The following is a 15,681-nucleotide window of genomic DNA, read 5'->3' as shown; positions in this document are numbered from 1 at the left end:
AGGATTTGGGGCGATCTGAAAAACTGACATGTTTTCACACTGCGGCCCAGACTCACCTGAACTCACAGTAGTCCTCCTGCCTGAATCACCAGGCCTGGCTTTCTGTCCTTAGTGATCCTGTTGGGACTGGTCCCGCCTCCTCATCTGCCCTTTCCTCTGCTGGCCTCTCTGCTCATGGGAGTCCCCGAAGGTTTTATTTGGGGGGAGGCAGTTTATGGAGAATGGAACATAATTTCTCATCCCACATGCTAGGTAAATGCTCGATCATTAAGTCCTACCCCTTCCTCTTTTTACCTTTAAAAATACTTAATTTTATTCTGTGTATAGGTGTTTTGCCAGCACGTATGTGCATGATAGGCATACAGTGTCCGTGTGGGCCAGAAGAGGGTGCCAGACCCCTTAGAGCCAGAATAACTGTTACACATCACTGTGTGGATGCTGGGAACGGAATCCTGGTCTTCTGCGCCGTCTTTTAACTTTTTAAAAAAATGTACACTTTTATACTTTTTCTTTTGGGATGGTATGGTTTGTGGTAAGGGGTCATGGTGGTGACTTGGGGTGTGTAGTGCTAGTATTTGATTTCGAGATAGGGTTTTGTGTAGCCCAGGCTGGCTTTGAACTCCCAATCCTCCTGCCTCTGCCTCCTAAGTACTGGACTTACAGACATGCACTCTGTTTTACGTTTTACTCTGAGACATGACATCACTATATAGCCTAGGATAGTCTTGGATTTGATCCTCCTGCCTCAGCCTCCTGAGTTGCTGGGAATATAGGCCTACAGATCCGTAGATCTTGATCAACTCTTGTCTCAAGAGATCCACATCTTCTACGGCCTTTGGTTCTTCCTGGGGTCCGAGAATGAACATGTATGCAGAGCCCAGGAGCACCTCTGGCAGGCTTCCACATGCCAGGGCCCAGGATTCCGAGGCACAGGAAGGGATCTCATGTTTGTCTTTCTGGGCTGTGAGTATCCCGTGCAGGGCAAACAATTGGACATGTGAACGCAGGCTGTCAGCAAGCACTTTTCCCACTGAGGCTCCCCACCGGATCTCAAGAAAGCCCTCTTAGCATGAAGTGCAGTAAGTGGCTCAGGGGTGTCAGGGTGGGCTGCCAGGGTGGGAGTCTCTGAAGACCCAGTTAAGATGCTTGGCCAGAGCCTGAGGCAAGGAGAAGGGCTCACAGAGGGGTTACCTCCAGCCCCTATCTTGTAGCTGTTCAATGATCCAGAAAGGGAACTGACTTAGGTTGGTACAGGAGCGCTGGTTGGTTGGTTGTCCATCCCTTGACGCCAAGGAACCCTCTCTCCAGGCCCCTTTCCTCATTCCCACTTGACTGGCAGCGGAGAGGGTGGGGGGTGGGGGAGTGGGAGATGGGGGGGCACGGGGGGGGGGGGGGAGGCCAACTTCTGCCGGAAACTAGGGTACCTCGCCCCTGCCCTGCGCCTGGCTCTGAACAGTCTGTTCTTGTTTACGACCCCCGTCCCAGGGGAACGCGATTGCTCATCCCCACGTGTGATCTGAGAGAGACAAATCTTTGGGGCCTGGAGGAAACTCAAGCCCCGCCAGCAGCTTGGCTTCGGAATGCTCAGCTGGTCCCCTCCTGGGGCTCATGTGACCGAGGTACGGCTATAAATATCAGAGGGACCTCAGACCAAGACAGAAGTCGGACGCCAGGAGAAGACAAAGAGTATCGAGCGTGTGTGGGGACGAAGACAAGCCCTCCAGTTCCATTTTGGTGACACGGGCGGAAGAGGCGGCCACATCTCAAAGCAATATGGATTATAAATCTAGCCTGATTCCCGATGGAAACGCCATGGAAAACCTGGAGAAGCAGCTGATCTGCCCCATCTGCCTGGAGATGTTTACCAAGCCTGTGGTCATCCTACCCTGCCAGCACAACCTCTGCCGGAAGTGTGCCAACGACATCTTCCAGGTCAGCACTAAGTAGGGCCTGGACCTGGAACCCCTCTTCCCCCAGGACGGCTTCTCAGATTTCCCCTCCTTCTCAGTGTGGGAGGCTTCTGACTCATTCCCATGTGAAGCCATGCAGAGACCTCTGGGCAGGGAGAGGGATGGAGGGGAGCTAAGGGGAAAGGGGGGCTGCCCCAGCCCTTCTCCATGATAAACCGTCTGGTCTCCACCCTGCCTACAGCCCCCTGCTCTGCCTGGATGGCTCACTGTCGATTCTCCACTCAGGAGTCAAATGCCTAAGTGATAAGAGGGAAGGGGAGGCGGGCAGAGAGGAGAGAGAACCCAGGCCCTGGGGCCGGAGCCAGCGCCACCATGGCAGGGGGCCTAGAGCTTTGGAAGGAGGTGGCAAGAGGCACGTAGCCACTGCAGCATCCTTAAAGGCTGTGTGCTCCTGCACGGGGGCAGAAGGGACACCATCTTCCTGAGTTGTGGTGACTGCATTGGAAGAGGGATTCAAGGGTCCCGAGCGGCTTCAGAAAATGGCCTTCCACAACCAGACGTTGTTGCTGAGGCAGGAGTCTGAAGCCAGTCTGGGCTACACAATGAGTTTGAGATAGCAAGACCCTATCTCAAAAACAAAACCAAAGAAACCAAAAATGTTCTTTCACAGTTTAACAATCCCAAGAGCTGGCACTAATTCTAAGGCCTGTGATATCAGTGGTAAACTGAGGCACAGAGAAAAAGAGTTGAACTTTTGTTCAAAAAGAGTTGAACATGTTTTCAACATGACCTGAACTCATGTTGGCTAATACTGAACCTCTTAACTGTTTGAATGCTTCAACCAAAACACTCCACCACGTGGGTGCGCTGGTTCTAGGTAGAGACCAGGAGCCTGTGTCCTTTGGTCTGGCTAGTGTGTTTGGGTCATTTGGGGAAAGAGCTAGAGACCAGAGGAGGAAGAAACTCCAGGCTCATCTTTGCCTTGGCTCTCTTCAGGCTGCGAATCCCTACTGGACCAACCGCGGTGGCTCGGTGTCCATGTCGGGAGGTCGTTTCCGCTGCCCCTCGTGCCGCCACGAGGTGATCATGGACCGGCATGGGGTGTACGGCCTACAGAGGAATCTGCTGGTGGAGAACATCATTGACATCTACAAGCAGGAGTGCTCCAGGTTAGTGCTCAGCTCTGCAGCCCAGCCCCCTGCCCAGCTGCTCCCCCAAGAGACTGTAGCCCCTCCCCCAGGAGACTGTAGCCGCGTTCATCAGTACAGAGAGTCATCACCCTCTACCTCAGATAGAACCTCAGCTCTTGAGTTCGCTGGGTATAGGAGAGGCATGAAAGAGAACCCCGGGACCAGAGCACAGATGTGAGTGTGTGCTTAAGAGAGAAAGTCTATGGCGGAGAAAATACCTGGGGCAAATACGGCCAAGTGGTCTTAGGGCAGCGGGAGTCAGGTACCGAGAAGGCTTCATCCTTCAGGATTATCCCTATGTAGAGTAAGAAATGGAGTCTCAAGGAAGGGAAGTCACCTAAGTGTGGTGACTCACATGATCCCACCTCTTGAGAGGCAGGGGCAGGAGGATTACTATGAGTTCCAGGCCAGCGCAGCTTACAGAATGAGGCCCTGTCCCACCCCTCCTCAACAGTAATAGTAATAACAACAATAATAATAGTTTTGGTCAGCTACCCAATGTTTATTGCTTGGGAAGGGGGCGATCTGGACAGGATTTGTGGGTGCTCAAGAGGTGTGTAGGGTTGGGCACCAACTGGAAAGAGACACAGCTACTGGGTGATCTTCGTAAAGGAGGGCGTACTAACTGGGGCTTGATGGTAGAACCCTGGCCCAGAGTGCTGGGATCCCCAGCGCCAAGGTCAGTCAATCCACCTACCCATCAATGAAGTAAATACAACACCTCAACAAGACTCCCAAACTGCTGACCTCATGGCCTTATAGCCTAAAACCTTCCCCAGACCAGAGAAGACGGGGCATAGCTGCCATCTCAGCTCTAGGAGGGCCGAGGCAGAACAGAGCAATCGTGCCCAGCCTACATAGCCAGACTCAGTCAAGGGGATGGACACTAAGATCTGAAATATTGGACATTCGTGGAGCACTGACTGCATGTGGGGGCTACCCTGGGCTCCTCTGTACGTTTCCTGTCCAGTGTCACTGTGACATTGCAAGGCTGTCTCATGCCGTTTTCTCATGAGAAAATGAAGACGCAGGTTAAGCCATCAGGTGGTAAAGATGAGTGCCTGGTGTCTGTGGAGGCCAGAAGAGGGTACTGGATCCCTGTATTAGTCAGAGTTCTCTAGAGGAACAGAACTTACAGAATAAATACATACACAGGATTTATTAGAATGGCTTACAGGCTGCAGTCCAGCAGGCCCGGTAATGGCTGATGGCTGTCTGCCAGCAGCAGGTCCAGGAATCCAGGAGTCATACAGCCATACAGCAGTCATACTGGATACAGCGCACAAGGCTGGATGTCTCATTTGATCTTCAGTCTATGTTGGAATGCCAGTGAGGGAATGGACATGCTTGTGAGCGCAGGAGCAAAGAGGCAAAGAGCGAGCAAGCTTCCTTCTTCCGTGTCCTTTATTGGGCACCAGCAGAAGGTGTGTCCCAGATTAGGGGAGGGTCAAAAAAAATTGGATTAGAAGCAGATTTTCCCACATAAAAATGATTTAATTAAGAAAAAAGAAAGAAATCCCTTACGGTATACAAGATAGCGCTATCATGATCCCCCCCCCCCCCCGGAACTAGAACCAGAGTTATATTGGCATTACAGACGGTTGTGAGCTGTCATATGGGTGCTGGGAACCAAACCCAGGTCCTCTGCAAGAGCAGTAAGCTCTCTTAACTGCCCACCTGTCTCTCCAGTCTCAGCAGTGAAAACTCTAAACTTTGTTATATTGCATCTCACATAGCTAGAACACAACACTGCAAATGGACATTGTTGAGCACCGGGCATGGTGGCATATGCTCGCAATCCCCGTCATCTGCGATCCTTAGACATGGAATCCTGAAGCAGGAGGCTTTCGGTTTCAAGGCTCGCCTTGCAAATGCAGTGCCTGCCTGGACCATTCAGCCAGATCCTGCTTCAAAGCTAATAAAAATCAGGGACTGGAAATAGAGCTCAGTGGTAGAACCCTTTCTAACTCTAACACAAGGCTTTGTCTAGTCCCTTCCCCAGATGAGAAGACATGCACATATATTTTGAAATTACTTGTATTATTTATTGTTGTTAGTGCGTGGTGTGGGTGTGAGTATACACATGCCATGGCCTACATGTGGAGGCCAGAGGACAACTTTGTGTAATCCATTCTCTCCTGTCTTTCCACGAGTTCCAGGGATCAAACTCAGGTCACTAGCCTCTTGCTGCAATGCAAGCACCCTTATCTGCTGAGCCATCTTGTCAGCCCACAAACGCCTATTTCTGATGATGACGATGATGATGATGGCTGTAATAATAATAACACAGTTTATAGTCTACAGTGTCAGCCTCCTGCTGTAGAGTCCTTAAGAGTAGGTTGTGTCTGGACTCTTTGGGGTTTTTCCCTAACAGGTAAATGGCAATGACAGCTGCCTTTAACCAGGGTCTGCTCAGAGCTCTGCCAGTCACATTCTGACGTGGTTAGCACAGTTCTGAGAGATGCTGAGGACGAAGATCACGCAAGACCTGGCCTGGCGCCTGGCCACCAGGGAGGGAGGTGTCCTCAGTCAGCAGGCCTTCTGTCATGCTTCACACCCTGTCTTGCCACTGCCACCCTAGGGGACAACAGCAGGAGAAAACACCTATCACCACAGCCACAGTAGGGGGTCCCTGGGCTCAAAGATGAAAACAAACAAAGTCTGGAAAGGGGCTCCTGGAGGGGGCAGTGAGGTCATAGTCATGTGACAGCCATGTAGGGCTGCTGGGAGGTGAGACACTGGCACTGATGGGGACAGTCACTATTTGAGACTTATGAGGTGGTTACGTGTTAGGGGCTGGGGATCAGAGGTCGTGTAGGTAAGGACTTGACTCTAAAACCCCAGTCTAGGCTGGGAAATGGCTGATGTTGGAGAAGAGCAAGCTGGGCACCCTAAAAGGAGAAGCAATAAAGGGAGCAAGGCAGAAACTCTTGGGCCGGCAAGATGGCTCCGTGAGTAAAGGTGCTTGCCGCCAAGCCTGACTACCTGAGTTCTATCCCCAGGACCCACATGGTAGAAGGAGAGAGCCAACTATTTCCAGCTGTCCTCCGACCTCCATACGTGTGCCATGGCACACACATTCCCCCTCCCCCAACATACACACATAATAAATAAAGGCAGTTTTTAAAATTTTAAAAAGAAGAGCTTCTGGGCCCCGAGAGTAGCGTAGGTCAAGGTTTGCCGTACGCTTCTGGACAGCCCTGCCCCCACCACGTGCTGTTAGCATGGCTTAGAGTGTACGTACTGTCCCCTTCTCTGAGCCTTCGGACACCTTCAGGATATGTTTGCTCATGTATTCTTTCTACTTGCGTTTCATTTCCATGGTCTTCACTCCAGGTACTGTATGTTATAGACTTAGGGAAGAAAAACAAGCAGGCTCCCCGGCTCGGTTGGAGGCTATGGTCTGCTAGATTAAATATAGACATAAGGGTTGCCATTGGAATCAGTTGTCCAGACGCAGCAACCAAGAGTTATGGGGCTATAATTAGAGCAAAGGCGTTCTAGCCTCCCCTGCCTGTGCTGCTGGGCGACCTTGGGCAAATCCATTCCGTTTCTGGGACTCTTGCCTCTCCCCTTAGGTCAGCATCTTCGGGGCTGACTCTGGAATTCTGGGGCCCTCCCCAGGTCCCCCGTACCAACTCAGGCCAGTTCCAACACCAGAGCCTGAGTTTGGGGGTTTGGGAACAGGTGTTATCTCATTAGCTTCCTTGGTCTTGGGCTCCCAGAAGATAAAACAGAGACTGTCTGGAGCAGCCTGACTCACTGGGAGCTGACATGTGGATGGTGGTGGCTTCCTGTGCTTGGGGACAAAGAGAGGAGACATCCCTGACTTGTGATTCCTCTCCCCCTCAGTCGGCCCCTGCAGAAAGGCAACCATCCGATGTGCAAGGAGCATGAAGACGAGAAAATCAACATCTACTGCCTCACGTGTGAGGTGCCTACATGCTCCTTGTGCAAGGTGTTCGGGGCCCACCAGGCCTGTGAGGTAGCCCCGCTGCAAAACATCTTCCAGGGACAGAAGGTATTGACGACAGCCGCTGTGCCCGGATGATTCCGGGGGTGGATTTGACCCCTGTGGATGTGCTGAGCCGGCCTTTCAGGAATAGTCCCTCTGAAGGGACTTCCCAGGCCACAGGGACAGCATCCGTCGCCTCCCTGGGGGAGGTGACTGAGCTCATGGGTTATAGTTAGAACCACTGGAGAACACCTGGGTGTGGCCACAAGGATGAGGCCAGACCTTCCAGGCCATAACTTCTCCTCCTGTGTACTCTGGGGTCCCAGGCCTCTCCATTTGAGTCTCTTATATAGCACAAAGCAGATTCGTGCAGTAAGCGGCAGCCCTTTCTGCTCTCGGCATTCCACTCAGCTCTTGGACTTTTCTCTTCTAGAACTTCCCAGTTCTATTCTTTCTGTCAGGAACTAGCAGACGGGTATGGCAGCATAGGCTTTTTAAGCCGAGCACTCATGAGGCAGAGGCAGGCAGATCTCTGTGAATTTGAGGCCAGCCTGGTCTACATAAGTAAGTTCTGGGCCAGACAAGGCAGCACAGTAAGACCCTGTCTCAAAAATATAGAAAGAAAGAAACTAGTTTTTCCTTTGTTCCTTTTTCAATACCTTGCAGTGTGTTTTGGGGTGCTTGTTTCTCTTTCTGGGTCTCATCTATCCATAAAGGATATAGCATCTGTGGAAGTCTCTGCTTTAGGCCTGAACTGCACCCCAGAAGGCGGGAGACACCCTCAGAGAGGGGGAGCAGGCTACCGTCCTGCTATGACGCTGAGAAACAGCCAGCCCTGAGTCTATTTCCGTCTCTCCTCTCTCACCCCCCTCCCCTCCAGACTGAACTGAGTAACTGCATCTCCATGCTGGTGGCAGGGAACGACCGTGTGCAGACTATCATTTCTCAGCTGGAGGACTCCTGCCGAGTGACCAAGGTGAGGGCGCTGAGCGGCCCTGTCAGCGGGTGAGGCGGAGTGGAAGCCTCCAGTGCAGCTGGCATCTGGGGAGGGCCTGAGCTGTGAGAGCCTTGGGTGCCCAACAGAGATGGCAGGAAAGGGGCACAGTCATCCCTGCACTCACTCAGCAGATAGTTCCTGAACACAGCAGCGGTGCCAGACTCTGCCCAAGGTCAAGACAGACGCAATTGCCAATAACTCCACGAGCGTCTCTAGCATCAACCATTCTGCTACCGAGCAGGGTTCCTGGACCTTTAAAAGCTCACACTCGACCCTGGTGCCTGTGGGAGCTCAGGATCTGACTCAGTGGATCAGGAACGAAACGGAAGTCTGCACTTCCTCACTTAGTGTATATTTTTTAATGTATCCAGCCCTTTTGCCAGCATATATATCTGTGCACCATGTGTGTGCAGTGCCCAAAGAGGGCAGAAGAGGGAGTCGGATCCTGTGGAATTGGAGTTACAGATGGTTGATAGCCACCATGCAGGTGTTGGGAATTGAATCAGGGTCCTCTGGAAGAACATTTTTGTTTTTCATGACAGGGTTTCTTAGTAGCTCTGCAGCCAGTCCTGGAAATCGTTCTGTAGACCTGGCTGGCCTCAAACTCACAGAGATCCGAACTCACAGAGATCCGCCTGCCTCTGCCTCCCGAGTGCTAGGATTAAAGGTGTGCACCACCACTGCCCAGCCAGTCAGTGGTCTTAAGCACTGAGCCATCTCTCCAGTCCTCTTTCTGTCTGTCTTTCCTATTTCCTATCTTTGATTTGATTTTTTGAGACAAGGTCTTGTGTAGAACAGGATGACCTTGCATTTACCAAGTAGTCTAGATTGACCTTGAACTCCTGCTTCTTCTACCTCTACCAGCCAAGTGCTGGGATTATACGCTTGCAGCTGGCTGCACTTTTGATGAGCTTTGGAAGGCTGCAGGGACAGCAGGGGCACAGGTGGTTTTCCCAGCCAGATGTGATGTCATGTCTGTAACATCAGCATTTGGGAGATGAAGAAATTGTGTATAGGTCACCTCCTACACATAGTGAGTTCGAGGCCAGCCTGATCTACATCGTGAGTTCCAGGCAAGCCAGGTCTACACATTGAGACCCTGTCTCCAAAAAGAAAAATAATCTGGTCTCTTGGGGAAGGATTGGGGCTGGGGTGGGGAGGGCAGGAGTGGGGTATCATAACTGCAAGTGGGCGGAGCAGTAGGAAGGTTGGGAACGTTATTATCCCTCTGTGTGGCATCCCATTCTGGAAGGTGCCACTGCCAAATCCATTTTCCTTTTTTATTTTGAGATAAAATCCCGCTGACTTGTACCAAGTCATCTTCCGTGCAGGCCGTTCTTTTATTTATTTATTTATTTATTCATTCATTCATTCATTCATTTATTTATTTATTTATTTATTTAAGATGTCTGCCTCCTTCCCACCACCGCCTCCCATTTCCCTCCCCCTCCCGCATCAAGTCCCCCTCCCTCATTAGCCCGAAGAGCAATCAGGGTTCCCTCCCATTGGCTTTGTTTCCTGTGCGAAGAGGACTGGACAGGCTCTCTTCTCGCTGCAGGTGGCTGTCTGAGAAAGTGGGTGGGGACCCCATGAGATGAGACTGTAGGTTTCTCCCCGCAGGAGAACAGCCACCAGGTGAAGGAGGAGCTGAGCCAGAAGTTTGACGCCCTCTACGCCATCTTGGACGAGAAGAAGAGCGAGTTGCTGCAGAGGATCACGCAGGAGCAGGAGGAGAAGCTGGGCTTCATCGAGGCCCTGATCCTCCAGTACCGCGAGCAGCTGGAAAAGTCCACCAAACTTGTGGAAACAGCCATTCAGTCCCTGGACGAGCCTGGAGGGGCCACCTTCCTCTTGGTGAGTGGCACCTGGAGTGTCTGGGTGGATTTGAACTGCGCTCTTCCCTCACCCTTGAACAGGCCTTTTAAATCTTGGTGAGATGCCAGGCAGAGGAGCTCATGCCTGTAATCCCAATACCTGAGAGTCTGAGACGAGAGGATTGCAGGTTGAGGGGAGACCAGGGCAACTTGGTGAAACTGTGAAATGTTATCGCAAAATTAAACATGCCAGGCTAGGCTTGGTGGCACACGACTTTGATCCAAGCACTTAGAAGACACAGAGGCAGAAGATGCAGGCAGAGGCAGGAGGATCTCTGTGAGTTTGAGGCTAGCCTGGTCTATATAGGGAGCTCCAGACCAGCCAGGACTGCATAGTGAGACTCTGTCTGCAAACAAACAAAGACATTTTAAAAAAATAGATGACCTTGGTTAAGAAGACTTCTTGTGACACACACCCTTAGTCCCAGGACTGGGGAGACAGAGGCAGGCAGATCTCTGTGATTTTGAGGCCAGACTGGTCTACAAAGCAAATTCCAGGACAGCCAGAGCTACATAATAGAGAGAAGGGGGGGGGGGGTGGGGAGAGAGAGAGAGAGAGAAACACTTTCTGTTTTTGCAAAGGATCTGGATTCAGTTCCCAGCACCTACATGGCGGCTTACAACCATCTATAGCTCCAGCTCCAGGGGATCCAGTGACCGCTTCTGACTTCCAAGGGCACCAGGCACATATGTGGTGTACATACACATATGCAGGCACTCATGCATACACATAAAACAAAAATAAGTAAACCTTTCAACAACAGCAAAACCCAGACAGTCTGGAGAGATGATGATGCAGGGGTCAAGAGTGCTCGCTGCTCCTTCAGAGGACTGGAGTAAAGTTCCCAGCACCTATGTTGGGCAGCTCACAATCAGAGGAATCTGACACCCTCTTCTGGCCTCCAGGGCTGCTGCACACATGTGGTGCACATAATTTCACTCAGGCACACATACATACAAAAAAAAATTAAAAACACACAAAAAACTACAACACATGCCTTCAGCTTTGTCCAGACCATCGGTCTGAGGAGGTTTGTTTGACTCTCATCCAGGAGACTTTAGACATTGTGAGTGACTTGGCCCGAGAATCCTGGCTTCCTGCTCAGACAATGACAGCTTTTTGGGAGGCATGCTGGCCAAGACCTGTGCTAACCAGGGACAGAGAGAAAATGTCCACATTCTGTCTTAGGGCAGGACTGCACCATGGGGCGGTACCTGAGTCTATGCTCAGGAGGTCACTGTTTTATGTCCCCTGGGGTTTTCAGTGCTAACCTTCTCTGCTCTTTCTCCCCACAGAGTGCCAAGCAACTCATCAAGAGGTTAGTGTCTCTGGAACTGTGGCCCAAGTCCCTAGTTGCCCCAGGGCTTCTGACACTTGCCCAGTGGGACCCAGTGCATTAATTCTTCAGGAGTTGGGGTTCATCCCCGGCTCATGCCCCCTACTTTCTTAGATCATCCACTCTGCTTGACCCTGGAGAATATCTCTACCCTTTCATCCCCTCCACTTCAGGGATGGATTGTGGGGCTGGGACGGACCCACCTAGAGCTGAGGCTGGGCTGTCTTTTCCTATAAGGAACCTGAGACCTCACCCTGCCTTTCTCTCCGCCAGCATTGTGGAAGCATCCAAGGGCTGCCAGCTGGGGAAGACAGAGCAGGGCTTTGAAAGCATGGACTACTTCACTGTGGATCTAGAACACATAGCAGAAGCCCTGAGGGCCATCGACTTTGGGACAGGTAAAGGCCATGGTGATGCTACTTGCTTGTGTGCTGTTTGACCTTTGAAAGGCAGCGTTCTGTGCACTGAGGGTAGGCAAATCCACTAAAAACATCAAATGTACACAGTCAACTTCGACAGGGTCTTTCTGCAGAGCCCTGGCCATCCTAGAATTCTCTAAGTAGACTAGGCTAGCCTGGAACTCAGAGAACCGCCTGCCTCTGCCTCCCGAGTGCTGGGATTAAAGGCGTGTCTCACTGCACCCATTCCTGAGTTTATTTATTCATTGGACTTTTTATGCTCAGAGCACTGAGACCCTGACATAAATCCTATCAACTCTAGGACGGAGTTCTGTTAGCACCTCCACCTTGAGCTTAGGAAACTAAGTACAGAGTGCTTAGTTGTTCAAGGCCGCTCGGCTAGGAAGTAGCAGGTACAAACCCCACCCGATCCATTTGGCTCACAAGACTCTCCGAGAACATTTGAGACAATGTGCCAACACCATGGCATTGGCCCCAGTGATTCTCTGGGGGAACTATTATGAGCAGTAACTATGGCTTTAAATGACACAGCAAGTCCTCTGTTTGGATTATCCAGTTTATGCATCATCCTGGAGGTTTGGATTATCTGGCTCATGTATGCATCCTGGGGTTTTGGCTGGAGGTTTTACTTGCTGCTGCTGCTGTTGTTGTTGTTGAGACAGGGTGTCACTATGTAGCCCAAACTGCCTTCAAATCTGTGGCTAACCCATCTCAGTTTCCTGAGTCCTGGGATTACAAATTTAACCATGGTGCTCTAGTTTGTAAGTAATGTTTGACAAACGCTGACTCTGTAATCCCGAGGCCTGGACTGGAGTCGCGGGAGGGGCATGACCCTGTTAGGAAAGTTTTAAGGCCACAGGATGAGAAAGTGAGAACCCAGACTGCACCTTGGTGGACACTGTCCTGAGCAAAGAACCCCAGGCCGCCCCAAGACTGCCTCTCTGCTGACTGAGGAATGGGGCAGACAGGAGATGCTGAGCAAGCTGATTTCAAAGGCTGAGCAAATTCCTTTAAACTAAGGACTTCGGTCCGGAAGGACAGGAAATGTTTGTCCTGCCTCCCCTTTGTGCTGTGTCTGTTCCGCTGAGGACCCTAAGTGTGCCTCCTGTGTCCCCGAGGCCACAGACACAGCAGTGATGAAGGGCAAAAGGACTGTGACCTGGAAGGAGGAGGCAGGGGACATGCAGGCTGGACTCTGTACCTCCTAGGTCCTTGCTGCTTCTAGGTGTAGAGTTGGGTCCAGAAATGGAGACAGATGTCCCCTCCAGGCCAATCTCTTCCTAAAACAACTGTTCCTGTTACAGATGAGGACGAGGAGGAGTTTATTGAAGAAGAGGAGGATCAGGAAGAGGGCGTGCCCACAGAGGGGAAAGAAGGTAAAAAGGCCACTTTTCTCTGCCTTGCTCCTTGAGGGACAGGATGCCGTGTGCACACCGTGGCTCTGGTCTGCGCTCTGTGCACTAGACCCCAGTTCGTGAGCTTTGGGCAAGGGGCTGGAGGTTGAGAATACAGATGCAGAGACAGACCGACACGCAGACCTTTTAACACTAACACCAAAGCCCCAAGAATGCTCTCTTTATTGTGTTCAGGGGCAGATTATATAGAGATAGCCACGCCCCAGCCAAACCCACCAGAAACCACTCTCCTGCCATCAGGAACTCCTGAAGGTCTCGTGCTCAGAGCAGCTGTAGGCACTCAGATCAGGGGAAAACAAGTTGTTTACAAGAAATTCAGGATCTGGGGGATCACTGCTCCCAACAACGAGAGCCCTGCTACACATTCCGGGGGTGGGGAGCTAGTGTTCATTTTTATGTTAGCCCTCCTTTGTACATCTGAGGTATGCGTACATACATGCATGTTTGCACATGCGTGTGCTCAGGGGTGTCCATGCAGAGGCCCAAGGCTGACATCGAGGGTCTTCTTGATCACTTCCCACTCATTCACTGAGGCAGGAGCTCTGGCTTTTTTGTTTTTGTTTTTCGAGACAGGGTTTCTCTGTGTAGCAGCTCTGAAACTCTACAGAGATCCACTTGCCTCTGCCTCCCGAGTGCTGGGATTAAAGGCTGCACCACCACCACCCTGATTTAGGCAGGGTCTCTTAATTGAGGCCAGAGTCCATGGATTTGCTAGTCTAGCAAGCCAAATTGCTCAGCGATCCCTTTTCCTGTCTTCTGAGCTCTGGAATCACAGGGGCTGCCATGGCCATCGGCATTTCTTTGTGTGGGTGCTAGGGATCTGAACTCTGGCCCTCATGCATGTAGGGACCTACCTACCAAGTTGGGTCCCAGCTGCTGTTGCTGCTTCCTCCTCCTCCCCCCCTCTTTTTTTTTTTAATGGCTGACTGGGAACTCACTATGGAGGTGAGACTGGCCTCTTACAACTGGGATTAAAGGCATGCTTCCCTATGCCTGACCGGTGTTCAAGCCTAGTTACCAGAGCCAAGTCCAATCCAGCAGAGTCTAAGAGTTCTCAACCTGTGGGTCGCAGCCCCTTTGGGTGAAGAGGGGGAGGTCAAAGGACCTTTCCACAGGGGTTGCCTAAAGCCATAGGAAAACACAGATTATTTAGATTATGATTCATAATACTAGCAAAATTACAGTTGAAGTAGCAACAAAAATAATTTTATGGTTGGGGGTCACCACAACGCGAGGAGCCGTACTAAAGCATCACAGCATTAGGAAGGCTAGGAACCACTGCGCTAAGCCATCTGCAACCCATTGAATTATGACAACTAAATTCTAGTCTGGTTCTAAAGAAAAAGCCCAGGCTGGTGTGTGTGTGTGGGGGGGGGTATTTGGCTTCTCACCACAGCTCTGGAGGTCCCGGGTTCTCTCAAGTCCTCTCACTATGAGCCTGTGTCTGTCTTTCTCTTCCAGGACACCAGTGAGGAGCTGGATGAGTAGACACCCTCTGGATGCAGAGACCGGGGAGGCGGGTGACAGGCCCATCTCGGGAGGGGGTTGGGGCTCGGGGCTCCTTGGGCGGCCACAATGGGGAAGTGTGTCTCCTCTGTTCAGAGAGCAGGGACTAGAGTAGGACCCCCCCCCCCACCGCTGTGTCCAGCAGTTGCTGAACCACGATTGGAAACGTATTCAAAATGTCACAGGACACTTTTCTACGTCGGTGCAAAATGAAATATTTTGTATGTTTTTAAAATGTGATTTTTTGTATCTACTTGTATATGTATGCCAATTTGGTGCTTTTTGTATGAGAACTTTTGTATGATCACGCCTGGTCATTGTGTGACTGGCGATTGTCACAAAGAGGGAAGGAAGCCAAGGTAATAGAGCTGCCCACTTCCCTTCCTTGGTGGGAGGGTGGGTCTCACTCAACGGCCTGGAGCAATGTACTGTATTTCAGTGCCCGTCCCCAAAGACGGGGAGAGTACTGAGTTTGTGCTATATGTTGTTTTAATAAATGCACAGCAGGCTGGACATGAGGGGCCAATGCCCTTTCATCCCAGCACTCCAGCTGGATCTCTGTGAGTTCGAGGCCAACCTGGTCTACATGGGGAGTTCCAGACCAGCCAGGACTACATAGAGAGCCTTTGTCTCAAAAAATAATAATGAAAAAGAATAAAAAATAAACTTACAGCGCTTTTTTCATGTAACTACTAAAGGGGTGTGACTTCATTCAGCTTGAGTGCTTGTGTGTGTTGCTAACGATGGAACTGAGGACCATGAGGTAGTGGATGAAAACTACCCTGACCTGCAGGGTGCCCCAATCCTCCTTTAGTCTGGTTTTCTTTGTTTTGATTTGTTTCATTTTAAGGAGAAAAGAATTAAGAGTCAGCCAGTCTGTAATCCCTTTCCAGTCTCAGAGAGCAGTGCAGAGTCAGTTCATCCACAGCCAAGCGGAACACAGGACGACACAAACACTGGAAACAGAAAACAAAAGGAAGCTGACCTGGTGGCTCGGGCCTTTAATCCCAGCACTTGGGAAGCAGAGGCAAGTGGATCTCTGTGAGTTCGAGACCAGCCTGGTCTACAAGAGCTAGTT

General features: G+C 51.1%; 1 protein-coding gene across 1 annotated transcript; it reads left to right on the top strand.

Moving 5' to 3' along the window:
- Positions 1 to 1,646: 1,646 nt before the first annotated feature.
- On the top strand, positions 1,647 to 15,300 carry Trim63 (tripartite motif containing 63). Its single transcript, XM_041652169.1, has 9 exons — positions 1,647 to 1,932; positions 2,907 to 3,079; positions 6,953 to 7,121; positions 7,936 to 8,031; positions 9,673 to 9,906; positions 11,223 to 11,245; positions 11,537 to 11,661; positions 12,987 to 13,058; positions 14,559 to 15,300. The coding sequence occupies exons 1-9, from the start codon at positions 1,774 to 1,776 to the stop codon at positions 14,567 to 14,569; spliced, it is 1,062 nt and encodes a 353-aa protein (XP_041508103.1). The 5' UTR covers positions 1,647 to 1,773; the 3' UTR covers positions 14,570 to 15,300.
- The last annotated feature ends 381 nt before the right edge of the window (positions 15,301 to 15,681 follow it).

Source organism: Microtus oregoni, unplaced genomic scaffold (genome assembly GCF_018167655.1).
Source record: "Microtus oregoni isolate MIOR12 unplaced genomic scaffold, Mior012 000005F_ref0000423, whole genome shotgun sequence".
Lineage (NCBI taxonomy): Eukaryota > Metazoa > Chordata > Mammalia > Rodentia > Cricetidae > Microtus > Microtus oregoni.
The sequence above is the reverse complement of the archived record's forward strand: the minus strand, read 5'-3'. Positions and strand labels throughout refer to the sequence as shown.

Coding starts and splice junctions, on each gene's coding strand:
- Trim63 (XM_041652169.1), top strand. CDS start 1,774: ATGGATTATAAATCTAGCCTGATTCCCGATGGAAACGCCATGGAAAAC. Junction 1,933..2,906: donor GTGCCAACGACATCTTCCAG/GTCAGCACTAAG, acceptor GGCTCTCTTCAG/GCTGCGAATCCCTACTGGAC. Junction 8,032..9,672: donor ACTCCTGCCGAGTGACCAAG/GTGAGGGCGCTG, acceptor TTCTCCCCGCAG/GAGAACAGCCACCAGGTGAA.